Source organism: Canis lupus, chromosome 5 (assembly GCF_048164855.1).
Source record: "Canis lupus baileyi chromosome 5, mCanLup2.hap1, whole genome shotgun sequence".
Taxonomy (NCBI): domain Eukaryota; kingdom Metazoa; phylum Chordata; class Mammalia; order Carnivora; family Canidae; genus Canis; species Canis lupus.
The window spans coordinates 20,225,313-20,248,778 of record NC_132842.1 but is presented as its reverse complement, the minus strand read 5'-3'; the positions used below and the strand labels follow the sequence as shown (position 1 = coordinate 20,248,778).

Here is a 23,466-nt window from a genome sequence, read left to right as displayed (position 1 = left end):
GGGAAAGCAAAGTAGAAACGGGAGCAACTGCAAAACTATTTTAATAAAATTAGATTCAGGATGGTTGCAGTGGCAACAGAAATATGTGCACAAATTCAGGGTGCTTTGGCTAATAGGAGAGAAGATACTTAATTGTTTCATTAATAAAAAAATGCAAGTTAAAATTATACAATTTCCTCAAATTAGCATAGGTTAAAAATGGCTAATACAAATCCTGATGAATATGTGATTGAGGGAGGCACTCATAAATCTCTGAACGGCAATTTGCTATATTATCCATCAAAGCCTTAAAAAGCTTTTAATTTTTGACTAGTAACTAGCACATTGTCTCATATTGTTAAATGAATTAACTCAACTTTCAGAAAATACAGTTAAAGAGAAAATTAGGATTTATGCTCAAGGGTGTAAGTGTAGCACACATTTATACTTGCAAAAAATTGGGATATAATCTAATGTTCAACCCTTAAGGAGTAGTTGAATTATAGCTTATGATAGCTTATGATAAAGTACTAAGCAAACTTTAAAATCATGTTCATAAAATAAAATAAAATAATAAAATAAAATAAAATAAAATAAAATAAAATAAAATAAAATAAATAAATCGTGTTGATTCACGAGAGACTCCTAACTCTGGGAAACGAACAAGGGGTTGTGGAAGGGGAGGTGGGCAGGGGGTTGGGGTGAAGGGGTGACTGGGTGACGGGCACTGAGGGGGACACCTGATGGGATGAGCACTGGGTATTATACTTTATGTTGGAAAATCAAACTCCAATACAAAATATACAAAATAAAATAAAATCATGTTCATTAACGGGTTTCAAGATAAGGTGAAAAATGCCAACATTAAAATCCTACAAAATTAACAGAGAACAAATAGTACTAGAATTCTTTCCCTTTTTTTCCCTTAAGTTTATTTATTTATTTAAGTAATCTCTACACCAAACATGGGGCTGGAACCCATGACCCTGAAATCAAGAGTCACAAGCTCTTCCGACTGAGCCAGCCAGGCGCCCCTAGAATTTTCTTTTGTTTTCATGCTGGTATGTTTCGATAAGAGAACTGAATGGAGAGAGCCAGCGAATAATTGGTAATAAAAATTTAAAAATCAAAAAAAATTTAAAAATCACTATGTGAGTCTACAATCAAAACTCAACACACACACACACACACAAAAAACTCAACACACATGCTCAGAAAACTCACTTATGTTCAACTCCTTATATATTGTCTGTATCGCACAGTATTAGTCTTTTGCTGCCTTTGGTACTAAAACAAAACAAAACAAAACAAAACAAAACAAAACAAAAAAGGGAAGCAGGCAAGTTTCGGTTTTGTGGTTGTCTTAGTAATTTAAGAATAAACATGCATATTCAAAGTCTCTTTGTTACTCAGCACCCAGACAGTATGTGGCCCTGAACAGGAGCTCAAGAAATAGTTTGAAGAGAACATCACTGAAAATAAACCTTCCAGTCCCCAACTTATCACCAAAGAAATGTAAAACATCAAAATGGAAGAGGTACATAAAAGTAACCGTGATAGCGATCATTTATAAGGTCTTGGGTGGCTACAATGGACCAGGCACTGGGAACCATCCTACCCCGCCTTATCTTTGATCCTCGTAATAATCCTTCCCTGAAAAATTTACTTTTCCTATTTTAAAATCAGGAAACAGGTTCAAAACAATTAGGTTTCAATTCAGCTCTTCTAGCGCTTAAAGGTACCTAGACAGGACACGCAGTTTCTGTGCAATGATAAGAAATAAGCAGGGTGGGTTGTTTGTTTTTTTTTTTGGGGGGGGGGGTGTTTTTTGTTAGTTTTACAGTTTCTTTGCAATGATAAGAAATGAGCAGGGGCTTCTTTTGGGGGAATTGTTTTTTGTTAGTTTTACAGTTTCTTTGCAATGATCAGAAATGAGCAGGGGTTTTTTTTGGGGGGGGGGTAGTTGTTTTTTGTTAGTTTTACGATTTTATTAATTTGATCATGGGAGACGCACAGGCAGAGGGAGAAGCAGCTCCCTGCGGGGAGCGCGGGGCGGGAAGTGAGCAGGTTTTTCCACAATGCTTTCTCTCCCCGGTTCTTTCGGGCTTCCCGGACTTCTCCCTGAAGCTGCAGCTCTCCCTCTGAAGATCCCTGCCCTCCGGGCCGCCCCGCGCCGCCGCCCTCGAGGGTAAATCGGCAGCTGTCGGGGCCTCCCGGCCGCAGCCACACTTAGGCCCCGGGGCTCGCCCACCCCGCTTCGCCGGCTCCACGTCGGCCCCGCCTTCCAGCCGCGCCCGGCGGACCGGCCCTCCCACGCGGCGCGGGTCCCGCCGACTCCAAGCCCGCCTCGGACCAGCCTCGGCGCGGGAGGGGGCGCGGCGCCGGGCCGGTTTCCACGACAACCGAGCCCCCGCCCCCCGCCGCCTTCCGTCTCGGCCCCTCCCCCGCGCCCACGCTGTGGCCCGCGCCGCGCCGCCGGGAAGAGCCGGGTGGGCCGCGCGCCCTCACCCCTCAGCGCCTGGTGCATGCCTCCGATGCCGCTGTACAACTCCAGGACGCGCAGGGGCTCCATGCCCTCGCCGCCGCCGCCGCCTGGGCGCTGGGCCTGCCCGCTCCCGTCCGCTCCCGTCCGCTCCCGTCCGCTCCTCCCTCCGCCGGCCCCGCGCCCTCGCCTCTGGTTCCGCCGCTTTTCCGTTCCGCCCCTCCCGCCGCTCGGGCTCAGAGCGCCTCCGACAGCGCGCGCCCCCCCTGCCCGGGGGGCTGGCCGGGGTCAGCGAGGGGACAACGGGCACCTAACAATGCGGGCTTCCCAGGGCCTGGCGAGCAGCCTGATTGGGCTCCTCCTTCCTCCTCGAGTGCATTCAGGGACCCTGGAAGCAAAAACGAGTCGGAAGCTCAGGAGAGCGGCACAATCCACCTTTGGCGCCAAGTGAATGGACGCGGGCTGGAATCCAGAGCCAGTCGTCTTGCAGGCACACGGCTCCTCCGTCTCGTGGAAGCCTTACGTGCGAGCGGCGAGCACGCAGCACGCGCCGGGTGGGGTGCGGTGCCGCGGCGTCGGGGCTACGGAGACAGACGTCGGCCTTCTCCGGGAGCCAGGGCGAGGAGGGGGAGGGGCAGGGGCAGGGGCAGGGGGAGGACCAGCGCAGGGCACGCGTGCCTGCCCGTGACCCGGGCCACCGCGCTGTAGCTCGAGCGGTCCCGCACCCACGATCCACCGTTAATAGAACGTCGGAGCCCTCAAGCCCCTCCACGTGCGAGGCCTTTGCTTCTCCAGGATGCTCCAGCCACAGGCTGGACCACAGAGTAAAAAAAGGGCCATGTGCACGCGAGGAAACATCTCATTGTGCGGCGTCGGGTTGTTCCCTTTACCCCCCACATGTTAACTTTTGTTCGGAAAAATCCGGGAGTACCCCTGGTCGAGAGTGAAGAACTGGTCTGTTAGAAACTTTCCATGTGTGCTCAATGTAATACTATAAATAAAAGGCTACCCCATCTGAATTATGGATCTGATCCATTTTGGTGTTTCCTATGAAGTTTTTTTTTTTTTTTTTTTCATTGTCAATGTGTCCCGGCTTTTCAATGTTTTGTTTTTATTGGCCACTTACGTTGGATAAGAAAGGTGGCAGAAAGAGAACAGAATCTAAGCCCTGGGGGCCTTGCGGATAACTGGCTGTGTGACTTTGCACTGACCTGTCAAATAAAAGGGAACAAAGAAGGAGATATGATTGCTTGAGAGCCCTACAGCTCTTAAGATTCTATAGCAGAAGAGTTTCTGCAAAATCGGTCCTGATTTAGCCACGTTAATTATCTGCTAAAATTGGTATTCTCTACATTTTTTGTAAATCTGCTTTAAGCAAATGTACTCTCAAACCAACTCAATTTCTAGAAGTCACATACTAATACATACATAATGCATTTTCTAGTATTTATTACAGAATATTAGTACAATAAATAGTACATATAAAGGGAGCTATAGAGTCACAGTGATGTATATACAGTCAACCAATAGAGTAAATAAACCTAGAATCTGTTTAGAATTAGTACTATAAAAATAAATACGACCAAGGATCTCACCCTGAAGTGGGGGGGGGGGGGGGGAGAGAGACAGCCCAAAAATATGTGGAAGAGTTCATGGAAAATACCAATTTCCTAAGAGAAAGGGACACAGATCCCCATCCCCACACAGTTCATGCTTTAAGGGCCTTCACAATATGGCCCCAGGCTTATTCGTGAACTGTTTCCTCCTTTCTTCAGCTCTGCTGCAAGCTGCATTTGATCAGCACTCCCCAAACATCTTTCGTGTCTAGGTTTCCCTGTTTACATACCTCGCTCACATTCTTTACGTTGCCCAGAAATCCTCGCCTTCTCCCAGACTGACCCAGTGGAACCTTCCTACTAGACTCCCACGCTAGAGACCCCGACTTGTTTGATTCCCTGATCCATGCCCTGCCAGTCTTCTGAAATACAGATCCACCTGTTCCTGTCACGAAATCCTTTCAGCTCTTCCCAGCCTTTTACCTTATATACCACATTATCTCTTTGCATAGTAGTTCTTTTGTAAGGCTTATCACATGTGAGAATCACTTCAAGAATGAAATTTTCTCCATAATCATAATGTATGACCATCTCCATGGGAGCATCTATAGACATAAGGCCCTGCCCCTGGATGAGGTATACATCTGCTTCCAAACCCTGGCACAAATTGCATGATTTGGAGGTGCCATAATCAGGAGTAGTTGAGGTGGAAGGTAGGATGGGCACATACAGAGAACATGAAGATACATATTGATTACTCTTTGCCAAAGTGAATCCCAAATGTTCATACAGCTTTCTAATCCTACAGTTTTCCAAAGAGTTATCTTCAATGCCATGTCCAGTAGAGCTTATATTCCAATCACAGATAATGCAGTTTTTGCAAATACACTTTTAGGATATTCCATGTATTTTCCCTCAAAACACAGAAAATGTACTTGTAAAGAAGCACAAAATGCCAGTTAGTACCTGGCACATATGAAGCATATCAGAAATAATTAAGGAACACAATATAACTCTAAGGGTATACTAAGTAATAATAGCATAGCTCAATGATTTCACAGCTCCTTATATAACTTGAAATCTGATGATATTTTATTCTTCCTCTCCTGCCTGTCATGTCACTGATCATTAATATCTTACAGAACTAAACAAAGTCTGCCAAATGTTTAAAATACTTTTGGCAATCATCTTTGAGTTTCCATGATCCAGGCCATTCTTTATTCCCCAGTGAAACGTGATGTGGATTCTTACATACGCTTGCTGAAGGAAGAGAATACCCTGTTTATGCAAATTTGAGTAGCGAATAAATTACATTCTGGTTTCACACAGAAAAAGAAAGGTCTTTATGAATCGCACGGAAAATAAAAAAGTAGTCATATGGGAATAAATTGGCAATAAACGTCCTCAAGAGAGGAAATTATATTCAGAAGAAATTTGAATCAGAAAGGCCCTGAGAGTTCATCTATCACTTGTGAGCTCCCACTTAACTCAAGAAGGCCTTTTAACCACATCAGGCACAGCATCAGGCCTCAGTTATGATATGCTCCTGGGCACAGCATGCTTCCCAGAGTGAGGTGTTTGTGATGAAGAGCTTGAATTAGTAGAGAATCCTTCTCTACAGTGCCCTAAAATCCAGCTCCTTTTAGATTTGCCCTCTGCATTGATTTTGAGGAACTGTCCCTCTTGAATAATGAATTTCACTGTAATTAAAACTGCAAGCCTGAGAGCCAAAGAGTGTGAATGGGAACTATATATTGGCTGCTTTCCAGCTATGTGACTTTGGGAAAGTCACTTACCCTCTCTGAGCCTGAGCACACATCTAAAATGTGTAAAAATGGGACATGTGGTTGCTATGAGGATTGAGTGAGAATTTAAAGCACTTAGTCTGATACCTGGCACAATATAAAGGAATCTTTAATAAACAGTATCCATCTAATGACATTCCTAAGTGATGCATTCTCAGTCCCTTCAAGTGTGTCCAGCAGCATTATTCTGACCCCTGGAATTTCTCATGCTCCTTGGAGATGCTGGTGTCAGGAGCCATCACTAAACGCCGGGCCCTAGACAAGCTCAGGTCAGCATGCTACAGAGTGGTACTTACAGCCACAGACTTCTAAGGGCCCGAGAAGAGTTTGTGATAGGAGTCCAGGAGTGGCCTGGGTTGGGAGTAGTATGTATGAGGTGGCATATCTGCAAGCCATAGGCTTGACTCGGGGGTACTGAGCCCAGGAGCATTAGCAGTAAGAGAATAGACAGTAGCACACATAGAAACACAGCACCCTCCACCCCAGGACTCCCACAAAGACCATGGTAGCGCGAAAGTGGAATCTACAGGTGTGGCAATCTTAGGGAAAACTTGTTAATGACCTCACCCAGAACGCACCGGATGCCTGAGTTGCTGAGACAAGGGGTGGAGTAAGGTGAAACCTATTAAAACCATCCCATCACTCATTGACTCTTCTCTGTGCCATACACTGAAGAAATGTTTAATTTAAAATGGTTTTATGGGGCGCCTGGGTGGCTCAGTGGTTGAGCATCTCCCTTCGGCTCAGGGCGTGATCCTGGGGCTCTGGGATCGAGTCCTGAATCACATTCCCTGCAGGGAGCCTGCTTCTCCCTCTGCCTATGTCTCTACCCCTCCCTCTGTGTCTCTCATGAATAAATAAATAAAAATAAAATCTTTAAAAATAAAAAATGAAGAAATAAAGTGGTTTTATATGTAAGAATCTGTAACCTAAACCATTAAAGTGCCAATAATAAAGAACAACCAGCTTGGGAATCCCTGGGTGGCTCAGCTGTTAGCGCCGCCTTTGGCCCAGGGCCTGATCCTGGAGTCCTAGGATCGAGGCCCACATCAGGCTCCCTGCATGGAGCCTGCTTCTCCTTCTACCTGTGTCTCTGCCTCTCTCTCTCTCTCTCTCTCATGAATAAATAAATGAAATCTTAAAAAAAAAAATAACTTAATGCCTTCTGGTCCCTGAACATAAGAATATTTTACCAATTCTATTGATTCCCCAGAGCTACATTATCCAATGGGAAACCACCAGCCATATCAGCTGATTTAAGTTTAAATTAGCTTAATTAACATAGAAATTATCATACTCGGAACACTGATTTTAAATAAATGCCCTAAAGACAGTAAAAGGAACTCACAGAAAAGCAAAATTGTAGCCAAACATTTCAAATCTTCCTCTGGTGTCCGGTCACCTTGTTCACAGACTGTCACAAAAGAAAAGACGCAGGAAACAGCAGGGATGTTCTATTAATGACAAGACAAACCTCCAAGAGAAAAAGAACAGATGGAAAATGATGAACTTCACAAGGTCTTGAAGGAATAATACTTTTGTGAAGTATATTCTAGTAACTTCCGATTGTAAATATTATCCTACACTTACCTCAGAAGAAGAAAAAGAATAAATGCTTTAAGAAAAAGAACTAGAATCATGAGGAATTTTTTTTTAAGATTTTATTTATTTATTCATGAGAGACATAGAGATAGAGAGGCAGAGACACAGGCAGAGGGAGAAGCAGGCTCCATGCAGGGAGCCTGACACGGGACTTCATTCCAGGACCCTGGATCACAAGCTGAGCCAAAGGCAGATGCCCAACCATTGAGCCGCCCAAATGCCCTAAGGAAACTATAGATTTTTCTGCTGTAAAGCATAGAAACCATGCAGTTTACCTTATAGCTTGCCATCCTGAAGTACTCAGTCACAGATTTTGACACTGATTTTTCTTTCAGATAATTATTTCTGAAATTTCTACTTTAAAAAGTGCTGCGCAGTAAATTTTTGCAGATTAGATTTTAGTTAGAGAGAGTGGCGTTGCCTGTCTTTAAAACTGCTCTCCTACACCCATGGAAATTTAGAGCTGGAAGAAATCTTAAGGACTGTTTCTCAGTGTTTTTCCAACTATTTTTAGATACAGAACCTTTTCTTCAAACAAAATCTCATCTAGACTCAGGGGTGAGGGTGAGGTAGAGTGGAGGCGCGCACACACACACAGATGCTCTGTTGCTGAAGCATGGATAGTAGGGGGCCCAGAAGCACACCAGATCATCTCCCCTGCCCTCACTCACCGCGGTAGCTGCCTTGAAGTGACCCCAGGTGATACTGATTTCACCAATCTTAGTTTGACAGGTGAAGACACGGAGATTCAAAAAGATGAGAGAGGTAACTTGCCCAAGCCCCCAGCTAGATGAAAACAGGAGATTTTTATTCGGGTGTCCTCCAAAGGTCTTTCCAGGGCCGGCTAGACCATAATTTGGAAGAGAAGATGCTTAGTAGGCTCAGCTGTCCTCTGCACCCAGATGGAAAACCGAGAGTCCAAACTAAAGCAGCCCTGGTTTCTAGAATACATTGCTTCCTCAGAACAGGTTGGCCTGAGGAATGAAGGCAATTTTTGAGCTCTAGGAAGGTCACCTGAGCTGCTACAGCAACGCATTTTGTAAACGTTAGACAAAGAGGTTAACTCTGCTTCACAAAAGAGAGACAGCCTCCAAGACTCATTATTAAAACTTATAACAGAGTCTCAGCCCAGTAACTCCTACAAAGACACCTTAACGCAATTCAAGGAACATAAAAGTCCTGAGAATAAATGAGTCCAATGAATCTAATACTTTCTTCATCTATGAAACAAGGGTAATATTTGCTAGTAACGTAACTGTATTTAATCAATAATTAATTGACACATATATATAAAGAGAAAAAGAGACAGACAGAAACTCAGTGATGTGCCTAGAACAATAAATACTGGTTTCCTCCCCTATCTGAATAACTCATAACAGAAGATAGAATCCATCCTTTTACATCCAATTACATAACAGAGAATTATTTTCCTGGTATGCTTTCAAAAAGGGTATATTACCAAGAGACTAATTTGCATATTCTCTAACAAGATGTCTTTCCTTATTGTTTTCTATACCAGCCTTCATATTTCAGGTGGGAAAACAAGACCCAGGATGGGAATAGAGGAGATAAAAATGATAAAGAGCTGTGATTATTTTGCTCCTTTTCTCTGCTAATTCACCAAACATTCAGAACTATCTGAGGTAACCAAATCTCCCTAACCAGATCCAGGAAGGCCAGGAAGAGGGAAACGTGTGTTCACACACACACATAACACACATGCTCCATAAAACCCTTCATTCTTCTTCACTGCCTTTTTTTTTTTTTTAATTGTTCTAGTTGTCAGTACTGACAAACTAAAATTCAGAGAAAAATCAAATAAAAGGATTTCTCACCCTACCCTTGCTCGTCAGGTACTAGTCTAGATACCAACAATATCACTTAGGATCATTCTCATAGGATCCAATGGTGATAAAAATAACCGAAATGCAATAGCATTATTATTAGGTCTATTCACTGCAAAATAAAACAACACAACTTTGTGTTTATTTAAAATTGTTTAAATCTTTCAAAGTCACTTCAGTAAATATTATACAACACAAGTACCACTTACCCCCTAAACTTTCTGTTTGCACTGGGAATGCCCCAAAGGCACGAACCCAGCTATTACAGAGTTACTAACTCCTGAAGATTGAGACGGAGTCTTTCATTTCCATCTAAGGTAATCACTCTAAAGTTAAAATATAGTACAAATCTCAAAGGGATTTGTTCTATGTTTGGTCATTCAGAGAATACAGAATGACCAAAATAGACTATATTTCAGTGAGTGGCAAAGTATGTTTTAATAAAGTATGTTCTAGTAATAGTATCAATCATAAATGATAACGTAGGCCTGTAAATTTCAAAGAACTAAAAAAAAAATTCAAAGAACTTTACGAATGTTTAAAATGCTCATAAATCCATTAGGCCCTATCAGTTTTTCTCTTTTAATATTCAGGGTTTATTTTTGTTTTGTCATTTTTTTTTACGAAGAATCAAAAGGAGAAAATTCTGTGATTGGCTGATTGTCACATAAACATTACTCCCCAGGTGAACAAGTTTATTTACAAGTCACAGAAGCACTCTTTTAAGAGAAGAGAAATCAGGAGATAGCACCAATTAAAAAAATCTGGAAGATATCAAAGAATAAATGGAAGAAGAGAGCTGGTATATATTTTGAAGGGGAAAAATCACATTAGGAGTTAAAAATCATTCTGGTTAGGAAAGAATGTCAAGAATCTGCATTGCCTATCTTTTTTTATTCCTTTTACTGTAGGGCTCACTCCAAGAATAGGGTGGGAAAAGAATGCAACCAAGGGCAGTATTTACATCTCCTTGTCAATTCACGGTTTGAAAACGCAAAACCTTCAGATTGCGGTTCCATCATATTACTTGTTCCCTACAGAAGTGAGACATTGTTATTTGGAGTGAGAAAAAATATTTGGAAAACTACTTTTTTGATTATTACCAAAAGTGAAAGAGACCTAATAAACATAACATCAGAAATGCCCAGAGTACGGAAAGCCCAATCCAACTGTAAGAGGACCATTCTTTCTCTTTCACTACTAATAAGATATTTACGCCCATCACACATAATCTGGAAAACAAGAAAATGTATTTTAAAAGAAAATTTTAGAAACTATAAGAGATAACTATGGCTAAATTTTAGTATTTGTCTCTACAGACTTTGCACCAATTCTATTTTACCAAAATCATACTCTTATTGCATCTGTGTTCTCATCTAACATTTTATCACAACCAGTTCAGTATTTCTGTCAGAGGGATATATCATCTTTTTCCATGACATCTTTATTTTTTATTTTTTTTCTGAATGTTTTAAATAATGCATTCTAGGGGAATCCCTGGGTGGCTCAGTGGTTTGGCGCCTGCCTTTGGCCCAGGGCACGATTCTGGAGTCCGGGGATTGAGTCCCAGGTGGGGCTCCCAGCATGGAGCCTGCTTCTCCCTCCTCCTGTGTCTCTGCCTCTCTCTCTCTCTCTATGTCTGTCATAAATAAATAAATAAACATTTTAAATAAATAAATAAATAAATAAATAAATAAATAAATAAATAAATAAAGCATTCGAATTCAGAGGGGTAAAGCAAATTACAAAAGTAAAAAAAAAAAAGATACATCTTCTAAAAAAGCCTTGATTCCACCTTATACCTAAAAATCAGCCACTTTTAACTGTTTGCTGCATATCTTTTCTGCCTTGTTTCTGTAGTACCTAAACAACCATAATTTCTTTTCCTAGTGTCTCAGTATCTTCTACTTAAGAAGATCTAGTTTTTTCCTACGTGAACAGTGCAATGAAATTATTACACATAAATATTCAAATGCTCTGATGTTCTCATTAGCTGGAGCCTAGAAAGGGGGGTTATACTAGGTAAAAGACATAATTATTACCTAAGTTTTTGATGCATTTCCAAAACAATTACGAGCCCATCAGCAGTGGCTGAGAACACTCACCTGCTATATCTTCATGAGCAAGTGCTGTCATTTTAAACCTTTACCAATCTTATGGCCCCCAAAATTAGTGTGCTATTTTTATTTTCCTTTTTTTACTAACACAAGGATGAATTATCACAAGTTTGTAGGACATCTGTAATTTTTTCTTTTGTCAGTTATTTGTCATATTTGTCCTTTTGCTACTGGGATACTTTGAGCTGCTGACTGTATGACCACAATTTTATTTTTGTTGCCATAAAGCTGTCAACCATGTGTGTTGTAAAAACACTTCCCAGTTCATCAGTTTCCACTGGATTTAGTTTATAATATTTTATGACGCAAACGTATTTATTTTCTGCAGTCAAGTATACATAGTTTTCTTTTGTGATTTATCCAATGTCTTTTTAAGGCCAGGAAGTCCTATACTTAGAAAAAAAATGAGTTAAATTCACCTGTATGTTCTTATTTTCCTTTAAATTTCATTTAAAAAATCTATTTTGGGGATCCCTGGGTGGCGCAGCGGTTTGGCACCTGCCTTTGGCCCAGGGCGCGATCCTGGACACCCGGGATCGAGTCCCACATCGGGCTCCCGGTGCATGGAGCCTGCTTCTCCCTCTGCCTTTGTCTCTGCCTCTCCCTCTCTCTCTCTCTTTCTGTGACTATCATAAATAAATAAAAAAAATTATTTAAAAAATCTATTTTGATACAGTATGCAAGGTGAGGTTTTAGACGCAAAATTTCCCCAAAATACCAAGTTTCCCCGTCCACAGTGGTTTGTAATACTTCCTCTTTCACACATTATATTCTAAGTTAGTATCATCCCCATGGGGGCTAGCCCTTCTTGGGATACAGCTGCTATTCCTGCGGGCACCACACTCGCAAATACTGGAACTTTGTAATACATTTTCACACTTACTAGGAACCTCCAGAATTCCCCTTCTTTGGCACACATTTCTTAGCTATTCCTTCCTGTTCTAAGCTCGTTTTGATATCTGCCCCAGATTTGGTACCAGCCACTCTCTCAGCTTCTTTTACTGAAAGAATGGCAGCGATCAGAACCCCAGCACTAGAGGAGCAGGTCAGATGTTCCACACAACTTCTAGCATTAGGGAGTGTGATACCAGGGGCAGTCTAGACTCTTTCAGGTTTAGAGAGGAGCTTTTTAAAAGTTGCAAGTTCATCCTGATGCTATGAATTTATGTTTGTTTTTTTTTAAAGTAAGTTCTTAAGTAAGCAACCCAAGATCAAGAGTTGCAAGCTCTTCTGACTGAGCCAACCATGTGCCCCTCAATGCTTCCAAATCTTTAAACCTTGCTAAAACACATATACACACACACTTTGCTATGTCTACAGTACTGCTCATTGTACATTTCCCTCCTCTCCAGACCTCCTTCCACATTACCATCCTTGCATCCATCCACTTTGATACACCATGCAGTGTGTTGCCACACTCGATCCTGTTTAAATTACGGTGTTGTACAAAATTTAGAAGCGCCTTTCCTTTCTTTCCTTTTTGACACTTGCCTCCATATCCTCAAACTGGCTCAAAGTTGACAGGTCCAGATATTCTTCCCAAGTGTCATCATCTCCTCTGAGCACATCCCCAGATATCTGGAAAGAAAAGGAAAGAAAGAGACAAGGAGAACAGAGAAGACAAAATCAAAAGACAGGAAAGAAAAGGACACTACAATATAAGGCACCTGGTCTTCCCAATGTTGTTCTCATATACTTAAAAAGTCATCAAATAAAAAGTAGTTCAATATTAAAAAATAAAATATTGGGCAGCCCGGGTGGCTTAGCAGTTTAGCGCTGCCTTCAGCCCAGGGCCTGATCCTGGAGACCCTGGATCGAGTCCCACATCAGGCTCCCTGCACGGAGCCTGCTTCTCCCTCTGCCTCTCTCTCTCTCATGAATAAATAAATAAAACCTTAAAATAAATAAATAAAATAAAATATTCCTCTTGTTTTTCACAACTAGGAACCAACATATAGGCCTTGCTTTATTCTTTAATTCAGATTAGTGCATGTTTTATTATGATGACGATTTATTTTTAACCATGGGAAATTTTAGTACAAAACTCTAATATTTTAGAAGTCCTTTGGGTGGATAGATGCATAGATGGGCATTTAGTCATTATCTCAAGGTTTCCCTCTCATGCCAATCAAGCATATTTGAAAAAAATAACCAAATTGATATTAAGAGTTATTAGACAAATATACCTACATGTCCAATTTTCATATTCACAGCAATTTTTCAAAGGACCATAAAATATCCACAATAGTACCTAGTATCTACAAAAACACCAAAAAGGGAGGCTTGGACTTGGCATTCCAAGTCCAAGTCCATATTCTTAGTGTACTTAGACAGCTACTTCCAGAACTACCACGAGGCAGTCACAGACATTTTGGGTCTGAGTTCAGAGCTGCATCTACTTTGTACAGATGCATCCATTTATGAGCTTTCACACTAGAAAACATTATGTCTGAAATAAAAAATAATATTTAAACATAATATATAACATTTTGTTTATCTCAAGATGAGTTTACTTAAATATAAGTGGGAGTTTAGGATCACATTACAACTGATAAAAGTTAACATTTTTCTAAATTTGCACACTATTTAAAAAAAATTTTTTAAAGATTTTATTAATTTATTTGAGAGAGAGCACAAGCAGGGGAGGACTTACATAATCACAAAATAAATAAAATGATAAACAAAATGATGATGATGATGGTGGTGATAACAGCTACCACTTTCATTTCATACTGCTTACTATATGTCAAGTACAGTTCCTAGTCCCTTATATATAAAAACGTGTTAAATACATGAATTAACAGATTAATAGTAAGCATGTATCAAGTTTTAATTTAATTTTATTTATTTATTTGAAAGAGAGCTCAAGAGCATGAGCAGGGGAAGGGGCATAAGAGGAGGGAGAAGCAGGCTCCCTCATGAGCAGGGAGCCTGATGCAGGGCTCAATCCCAGAACCCCGGGATCATGACCTGAGCCAAAGGCAGATGCTTAACTGACTGAACCACCCATGTGCCTCTGAACATCATTTTTAAACACATTTTAGGGATACCTAAAAGGAGCAGGTTAGATGTTCCACACAACTTCAGGGAGCCTGCTTCTCCCTCTGCCTGTGTCTATGCCTCTCTCTCTGTATTTCATGGGAATAAATTTTTAAAATCTTTAAAAATAAATAAAGAAATAAATAATGAACACATTTTAGCTCCCAAACAATAACATTAAGTCAGCCCCAAGATTGACAATGTAAGCTAGGAATAATGTAAGTCAGTCACTTTAAAAAAAAAAAAAAAAGGCGGCCAATGAGGAAAAGACTAAATATGAACATCTTAAAAAAAAAAAAATCTGGGCACCCCGGGTGGCTCAGCGGTTTAGCGCCGCCTTCAGCTCAGGGTGTGATCCTGGAGGCCTGGGATCAAGTCCCACATCAGGCTCTCTACATGGAGCCTGCTTCTCCCTTTGCCTGTGTCTCTGCCTCTCTCTCTCTCTCTCTCTCTCTCTCTCTCTCTCTCCTCTCTGTGTATTCTCATGAATAAATAAATAAATAAATCTTTTAAAAAAAAGATTTTTAAAAAATCGCTCACATTGAAAGCTTTACTTTGGGATTACTTTGGGATTTGGCCATTCATGAGGGTCAAACGTTGACCCTCCAGCATGGACAAACCATGTTTTTCCCTGGCAGTGCCAGCAACTTTGGGATGATGGTCTGAGAGGTCAGGGCATTCCCAAAGTGATCCTTCCCCCTTTTACCTTTGATAGGAATAAGTTTCAAGTAAAGTAGCAAACTGTAGAAATCACATTCCAAAGTGAATGCAAATATAATACAAAGTTTTCAAAGGCAAACTTCCAGAAAGAGTTATATAACTCCAACAACCATCTATCTACCCATGTTGAAGGCATAAAAGAGTTGGAGATTACAGACGAGGAAAGTTTCTCTTTTTTTAAAGATTTGTTTTATTTTATATAGAGAGAAAGCACAATCACTTTCAAGAGCACTAGATGAGGAGGGGTAGAGGGAGAGAGGAAGCAGGCTCCCCACTGAGTGGGGAGCCCAACGCGGGGCTCCATCTCATGACCTTGAGATCATGACCTGAATTGAAACCAAGCGATGGACGCTTAACCAACTGAGCCACTCAGGCACCCAGAAGAGGAAAGTTTTTTGGTGAAAGTTGCCAGTGTGCTATGTGGATTGACCTTTCCCCCAGGTCTATGGAGCTGTTTGCTACTCTTCTCAGGCCCAACGCAAACAGCTTCAAAGGACCATCCTGGGAGTTTAAAACTGTAACCCATCCTCTATCTTCTGAGTCCCAGAAGATAACGTATTTCCCTCGGACCAGATCTGAGCCATACAAGGGAGAGCTTGCTGTTTTACTTTTTATTTTTTAAATATCTTATTCATTTATGTGACAGAGAGAGAGGACACAAGCAGGGGGAGCAGTGGCAGGCAGAGGGAGAGGGAGAAGCAGGATCCCCACTGAGCAGGGAGCACTACAGGGGGCTGATCCCAGGACCCCGGGATCATGACCTGAGCCCAAGGCAGATGCTTCACTGACTGAGCCACCCAGGTGCCCCAGCTCACTGTTTTATTTTTATTTATTTATTTTTTTTTACCGTGGTCTAAGAAGCATTATCTTTATTTCTAAATTTTATGTAAACTCAACTAATTGACATTTAATGTATTATTGGTTTCCGAAGTAGACATCGGTGATTCATACGTCTCATATGACACCCAGTGCTCATTACATCATGTGCGCCCCTTAATGCCCATCACCGAGGTACCACATTCCTCCACCCACTTCCCTCCAGCAACCCTCAGTTTGTTTCCTATGATTACGAGTCTCTTGTGGTTTGTCTCCCTCTCTGATTTCTTCTTGTTTTATTAAGAATTGTTTTTATTGAATTGAAATTCACATAACAGGGACGTCTGGGTGGCTCAGCAGTTGAGCGTCTGCCTTCGGCTCAGGCCATGATCCCAGTCCCGGAATCGAGTCCCACATCACCTTCACCGCAGGGAGCCTCCGTCTCCCTCTGCCCATGTCTCTGCCTCTCTCTCTCCCTGTGTGTCCCTCATAAGTAAATAAATAAAATATTTTTTGAAAAAGAGTACCACTCACTGGCATTAAGTAAATCTGCAGTATTGTGAAAACGTCACCTCTACCTTCTTAACAAAACATTTTCATGAGTTCTTTTTTTTTTTTTCATGAGTTCTAAAGGAAATCTTTTTTTTTTTTTTTTTTTTAAGGAAATCTTATACCCATTCACTCCTCACTCCCACCTGCCCCCAAACCCTGGCAACCACAAATCTACTTTCTGATTTTATGGGCTGGCTTATTTTGAATATTCATATGAATGGAATCACACAATATATAACCTTTTGTATCTGGCTATCATGTGCAGAATAATGATTGTATTATTTTTTAAGGATTCTATTTATTTATTCGAGAGAGGCAGAGATATAGTAAGAGAGAGAAGCAGGCTCCCCACGGGGAGCCAGCTCACTGTTTTAGATTCTGTGGGAGGATGAGCCCCTGGAATGAAGTATAGAGTATACTTCTAGCAAAAAGAAGCAAAGAGTATACTTCTGAATGACTTCTAGGGGCTGTGGAAGACCAAATACAACTGCATTTCTGCATGCTAAGGGCTCTTTGAGAGAGACATCCCAATGGTGATAAGTCTCCAAAGATGCACCTGCTTAGAAAAAGGGGCCAGTTTTAAGCATATGCCAAATGGAGAAATGTAAGCTCTAGATCACAACAGTACTTGTCAAGAAAGAAGTTTTTATCTTTCTCATCTCTTCTCAATGAGCTCTAACCCTGAAGCAGCAAGAGACCTGTTAGCAAGGTGGGAAAGGGGGAGGAGAAACACTTAGTAAAGAGAGATCTAGCACACCCATTTCCTTGCATCCAGCACACTCAAGCCTAGAGAGGGAAGACGTGTACCTTTAAAGCAAGATTGAAACTTTGACTAGGTAGACATGCAGATTATAAATCACTACAATTAATTCTCTCTATTAAAAACAATCAGAGAATTGTTTGTTTGATTTAATGAGAGTGACCAGGAAAGTCATGGGACCTGCTGAATTTTAATTTGCAAAATTATCAGGCCATTTCATAAGCTGCCCCCTTGTCGTTTTATTTTCTCTATATTGCCCTTGACTTTTCAGAAACATTGCCCTTCTTCATGCTATGCTTTAATAATGGTAACAACAGGGGTGCTTGGGTGGCTCAGTGGTTGAGCGTCTGCCTTCAGCTCAGGGCATGATCCCAGGGTCCCGGGATCGAGTCCCATATCAGGATCCCTTCATGGAGCCCGCTTCTCCCTCTGCCTCTGTCTCTGCTTCTCTCTCTGTGTGTGTCTCTCATGAATAAATAAATAAAATCTTTTTAAAAAGTAATGATAACAACACTAGCAAACCATATTATTTTTGAGTGCTTACCCTGGTGCCCCACTACTATCTATTTTATATACATTTCTCACTTCGTCTTCATATACCTCTATATTCTTAATACCTCGTTTTTATATATAAGGAAACTGAGGCTTATTCATAATTTGGGAATTACCCAGGGCAGCCTGACTCCAGAATCTGTCATCTTTCCCCAAAAGAATGAGTGAAATGTAGCCTCTCAGTTCAAAGGACAAAAAACATCAGGCTTGCTTTCTTTAATAAAACATATGTGCATCTCCCTCATTTTATGACAAAATGAAAACATTCCACCAGATGAGAATTAGTAGAAAAGTAAACATAGCTATTTTTTGTAATCATAAAATCTGCTGACATACACACTTATTCTGAAGTCCTGGATGTCATTATGTCAACAATCACGAAGCTTCCTCAACAAAGACATAAAATAACAACAATCCTAACAACAATATCCGAAATGTGTAATCTTTGACTTTGATAAGCTGCATTTTCATATTTTTTTAAAGATTTTATTTATTTATTTATTCATAACAGATAAAGAGAGGCAGAGACACAGGCGAGGGAGAAGCAGGCTCCATGCAGGGAGCCCAACGTGGGACTCGATCCTGGGTCTCCAGGATCACGCCTTGGGCTGAAGGTGGCACTAAACCGCTGGGCCACGGGGGCTGCCCTGCATTTTCATATTTTAATCTAATTTTATTCTCATAGCAATCCTGAGTAGGTATCATTAATGCTGCATTTTTGTTGAGGAAACTAAGATGAAAAGCTTTGAAAAACCGTGATTGACTTCACATAAAAAACTAATAGATGGGGTGCCTGGGGGATTCAGTGGTTGAGCATCTGCCTTCGGCTCAGGTCATGATCCCAGGGTCCTAGGATCCTGAATCCTGCATCAGCCTCGCCGTGGGGAACCTGCTTCTCCCTCTGCCTGTGTCTCTGCCTCTATGTGTGTGTGTGTGTGTGTCTCATGAACAAATAAAATCTTTTTAAAAAAGCAAACTAATAGATGACACGGCCAGGACTAAAGGGAGTATATGTCAAAGGAAAGTTGAAATATCAACCCATTTTTGTATCACCTCCTAAATCCCTCTTTACTGTCAATATCTGTATTAATCATTCTTCATCCTTAGGCTTCACATTTTTCGGTCATCAAATCACTTCACAAATCCTCATATATCCTGAATCTCTGACTTCATTCTGATGAGATCATGTGTGGCAAGTAACAACGAATATGGTTTTCAGATGCAGAAATGGGGGCCCCAAGGTCCAAATGAGTTGGTGAAGCCAATGAACCACTAGAATCTTATAGGATTTTCCAAACTTGAGTTGAATGTATGTTCTAATACAGAAAGGCATGCCTTTCCTCAAGTGAGATTATTTGAGACTTTCAGAACCATGCCAATGTTCACAGGACCCTAGTCATCCGGATTGCCCTTCTCTGAGAAAGCAAAAGTTCTTGCAGGGAATCAGTCCGCCTAATTAAATTACAGGCCTTTTATTTTTTGAATTCTAAAGCTAAAACATTCTTTTCTATCTGTTTTTCATTTCCTCATAAACAGACTCATAAATGTCCCCACTCTCCAAACACTATATTTTTCATACTCTTCATGGCCACGGATACTAATAATTCACTAGCATAGGGGTTCTCAGACTTCAGCACTCCTCAGAATCATCTGGAAGTCTTATTAAAAACCAGATTCTTGGGCCTCTGCTCCAGAGTTCTGACTCAGTCAATCTGGGGTAGGAACTGAGAGCGTTTCCAACAAACACCAGGTGATGTTAATGTTGCTGGTCTGGGTACCACACTTTGAGAACCACTGGGCTAGCACGTCTCCCATAGCCCCTTAAAGGGAGCCCACAGAAAAGGGCTCAGCCTGCTAAGGCTCATGGATCGCACAAATGGTGCTCCACGCCCTGGCCTCACACTGAAGGCTTCTATCTGGAGGGGAAAAAAAAAATCGTTGTCATGACTCATTGTCTTTTTCAAGCTTTTCCAGCCACAAAATTAAAACCAGAAGAGGGACAAATTAAAAGCAAAATGAAAACAGTTAAATTTTAAGACTTACAGACTTTCTGGAGTTAGAACAAAAGATATAAAGATGATCCAGGTGAGCCCTATGCTGACCACACTAAAAGTTGGCATCTCAAAGGTTACTAGGCAAACCCAGAGCCTCCGTAACCAACCTCGAAAGCCCAATCACATGGGCTTGGCTCCCAGGTTTCCTTTTCAATAGTAAATTCCTCCATAATTCTCCAAACACATTATTATTGGCCTACAACTCTTTGTATTAACTCCCTTCTTCTACAACTTCTCTACTATTGTTTAACACAGCAAAATATCAATTATTGATACTGTTCCAACATCCAGCAGGTAGATGGATAATCTGAAGAGAGAAGCTGGCAAAAGAATTTCCTTCGGGTTTCTTTATTTCTGTTATTATCATCTCCAGTCAGCTCTCCATGGAGATTTTAATCCCATTTTTCTTCTCCTTGGGGAAAACTAAAGCATTTTAGGTTACAGTGTAAAATACTTTAGTGTGACCAGTATTTTCAATAGCAGTGTCACATCAAATAATAATAAGTAACTGACAAGAAATGTTAATATAAGATATAACATTTTTGCTTAGAAAATATGCTTAGTTCTACATTTAATATAGCAATATAGTGCAAGAACTACTGACCTTTTACTCTGATCACCATGAGTCCATTAAATTTCAAAACATGGGCCAGCCAGTGAATAATATGCTACTAAGTGATAAACTCGTGCCATCCAAATGTAGCTTTTTCTGTCCAGTCCAAAGAAAAAGGAAAACAGAAGCACAATGGTAAGGTCACTAAATACACAGATTTTGAAAGAAGTCGTTCTGTATGAGCATGAGTCACCAAAACTACTTCCTTAGTGATAAAAGTTGCCTAAGTAACCCAGATGCCTTCCTATGCTAAGAAGTACATGGGCCGTGTGTTCAGTTTCAAACCCACTAGTCATTTCCTTTACTTAATTGCTAACTGCTCTTCCCGGCTGCATTTTGGGGCCTGTGTTTTATGCAGTAACCCAGCAACTAGTTATTATGCTATATTTTATCAGGGAGAGCAAAACAGTAGACTTCACATTTCCATGAATATCAGAGTAAAAGTCACCAAGGCACTGTGACTTTGCGGTGGGGTGGGGAGTACATTATGAAAGCTACTAAACTAGATCTTGATGTGGCGTCATGAAGACACAAGACTTAGAGACAAAAAAAAGACTTAGCAAAGGAGAAAAGTAGATTAGCTTGCCCCTCTGAGTGCAAGGAAGGTGCTTCTTCATTTCTTTGTCCTTAGTGCACAACTGAGAGCCTGGCACACATTAGGACTCAAAATACATTGACTGAAGAGGATCACTGGTTCTCTTCAGAATAATCCAATCTACTAAGTAATTGGGCCACTACTAAGTTAGGATTTCATTGGGCTTTTTAACACTTCTGAGCATTCTTTTCCCCTTGGATCTACAACGGGACTGTGATATTTGTTACTCTTGCCCTCGTACATGTGTGAAGGATGCTCTATGTTAAAACAGAGCTGGTGCTGATGAGCATTACTTGGAAGAATCTGATATGCAAAAGCAGTGAGATTATTACTGCCCAAGAGATTTTTTAACTGGGTAGTAAGCTTATATGTATCCTTAGTAACACTGTTTAGTTTGGCCTTGAGAATCTTGGCTGTCATATAACTCACGGAATCTCTCATATCACAAAACTCTCCCATAATTTTTGGCCCGGGGAATGGTTAGTACCCTAAACGTTAATAAATCTCCCTAAAACTCAAACTAATAGAGAACGAGGAGAAGATGTTCTTTACAGAGGCTCTGTGTTCCAAAAATTTGGTTCATTTCTTTTCCACTAGCAAACGTGGTTGAGGATTTTCATTCATGTCATTTTATGCAGGAGTTATACACTATCACTACCAAATCATCTTGGTGGATTGAGTCAGAATTAAGAAATGAGATCTCTACAGAAAAACCCTAAAAATGTCCACCAGCATCTTGATGATTCATCAAGGGCACCAAATTCTCTGAATCAAAATGGGTCCTATTGCTGCATCAGAACAGGGCGGGGGAAACAATTCAAAGAGATAGACAGATACCATGATAAGAATGCCAAGGAGACTTGGGGATGTCACCAACAGTGGTACAAGTATACCACAACATGTAAGGTACCACTGTACAGTGAAGTTTAGAGTGTGGGACGTGGAGCTGGAAGTTCTGGGTTCAAATCCCAGATCGGCCACACCCTGGCTACGTGAGCTTGAGTAAGTTACTTAACTTATCTGTGTCTCAGTTCCTTCATATGCATAATAGGGGTGTTGTGAGGATTAAGTAAGTTAACACATGGCAAATACGTGAACACTGGGCATACAGTAGGCACTCAATATATGCAAGGTCTCATTATGATTACCATTAGCTTTCCTGTGGGGGCCAGACTCCAATTTTAGTAATGATATCATGGTATGCCTGGTTACCATTATCATTGTTTAGAGCTCACAAATCGTGGACTGTGAAAACCAACCCAGAGTCAGCAAAACAAAAACCCTGATCTTGACATGCAAATCTCTCTGCACTGCATTCTGCTCACACGTGTCTAAACTCCTAAAGTTCTGGAGATGACAGATGAATACATTACAGTCGTGTATCAGAACAATTTTTTATAATTTATGAAAACATATTTAATTTATATTAAGCTCAAGTTCCATAATATTTTTGTAGTGACTCCATATAACCATATGATTCACATTAGAGGGCATATTTCTAGTGCTTAGCTAATTAGAAATATAAAATCTTTCTCGGTATTTTAGAAATCACTGCAGTAGAATTATGGAGAGGGCTGCCAATCCCCTTATTCTGCTACAGTTAACTCAAAATAGTCTTTCTTAGTCACTTCTCATAATTTTAATGAATTTTCTTAATCTTTTGCCTTGTATTATCATTATGCCATCTCATATTTGCTCCCACTTGCATTTGGGTTATTTTGATTTATGTGTTTATTGTTTTTCTGATATTTTGTCTTTTCATTTTCATTTCTAACCTCTACAGATCATAATGATCTTTGTCAGCAGCATACATAAGGTCAAAGTTTGGTGGGGAATAAATCCTGAGTTTATCACACATATCCAAAAATAAACGTAATATTCAAGGTTCTGAAAAAAAATCATTCTCACCGGCTAAATGAACATGATATACCAGAGCTAAAACATCTCCACAGTTTTTGAAAGATTGGTTAATTCATTAATCAGTTTTTTTTAAATCAGTTTTGAGATAAGTGGGAGAGATCTCTTTTATTTGTCCCAAATATACAGGAAAAATATTATGGCTATATGTAATAATCAAAGTATTTCCATTCCAACTTTACAGGTTGCCATAAAGAAAAATCAGAATTTTTATAAATTTCTTCAGTTCTTTAAAAGAAAACTGTGTTATTATGCCATTATTTTCATTAGATCCATTACTGAAATATCTCCTGAAAGAACTGGCACCACTCAGGAATTAGGGGATCTCCTCAAAATAGGCAGAGTCAATTCCCAGGATGTCAATACCCTTGGAGAAATTTTCTGGCAGTAGCATGATCTTCTCTATCCTGAAAATCAGTAAAAGCATTATAGGGCACAAGTAAATACCTGCTTGTTTTCTTGT

At 40.6% G+C, this 23,466-nt stretch overlaps 1 protein-coding gene and 1 long non-coding RNA gene across 6 annotated transcripts in view; one reads left to right on the top strand and one right to left on the bottom strand.

Annotated features, from left to right (window-relative positions):
* Positions 1 to 20,769, bottom strand: part of TRDMT1 (tRNA aspartic acid methyltransferase 1) — a 74,579-nt gene extending 53,810 nt beyond the window's left edge. For 2 of the 5 annotated variants that reach the window (XR_012030932.1, XM_072825666.1), the window contains exon 1: positions 2,488 to 2,678. Coding sequence is in view for 1 of the 5 variants with exons in the window: in XM_072825666.1 (XP_072681767.1) it covers positions 2,488 to 2,551 (64 nt within the window). In the remaining 4 variants the exon portion in view is untranslated. Of the gene's footprint in view, positions 1 to 2,487; positions 2,679 to 2,896; positions 3,041 to 7,170; positions 7,297 to 12,876; positions 12,964 to 20,482 lie in introns of those variants that run through there. The other 3 variants (XM_072825667.1, XM_072825670.1, XM_072825669.1) reach the window with 3 other exon arrangements.
* Positions 1 to 23,466, top strand: part of LOC140633317 (uncharacterized) — a 115,303-nt gene that overhangs the window by 86,427 nt on the left and 5,410 nt on the right. The gene's annotated exons all lie outside the window — the stretch shown is intronic.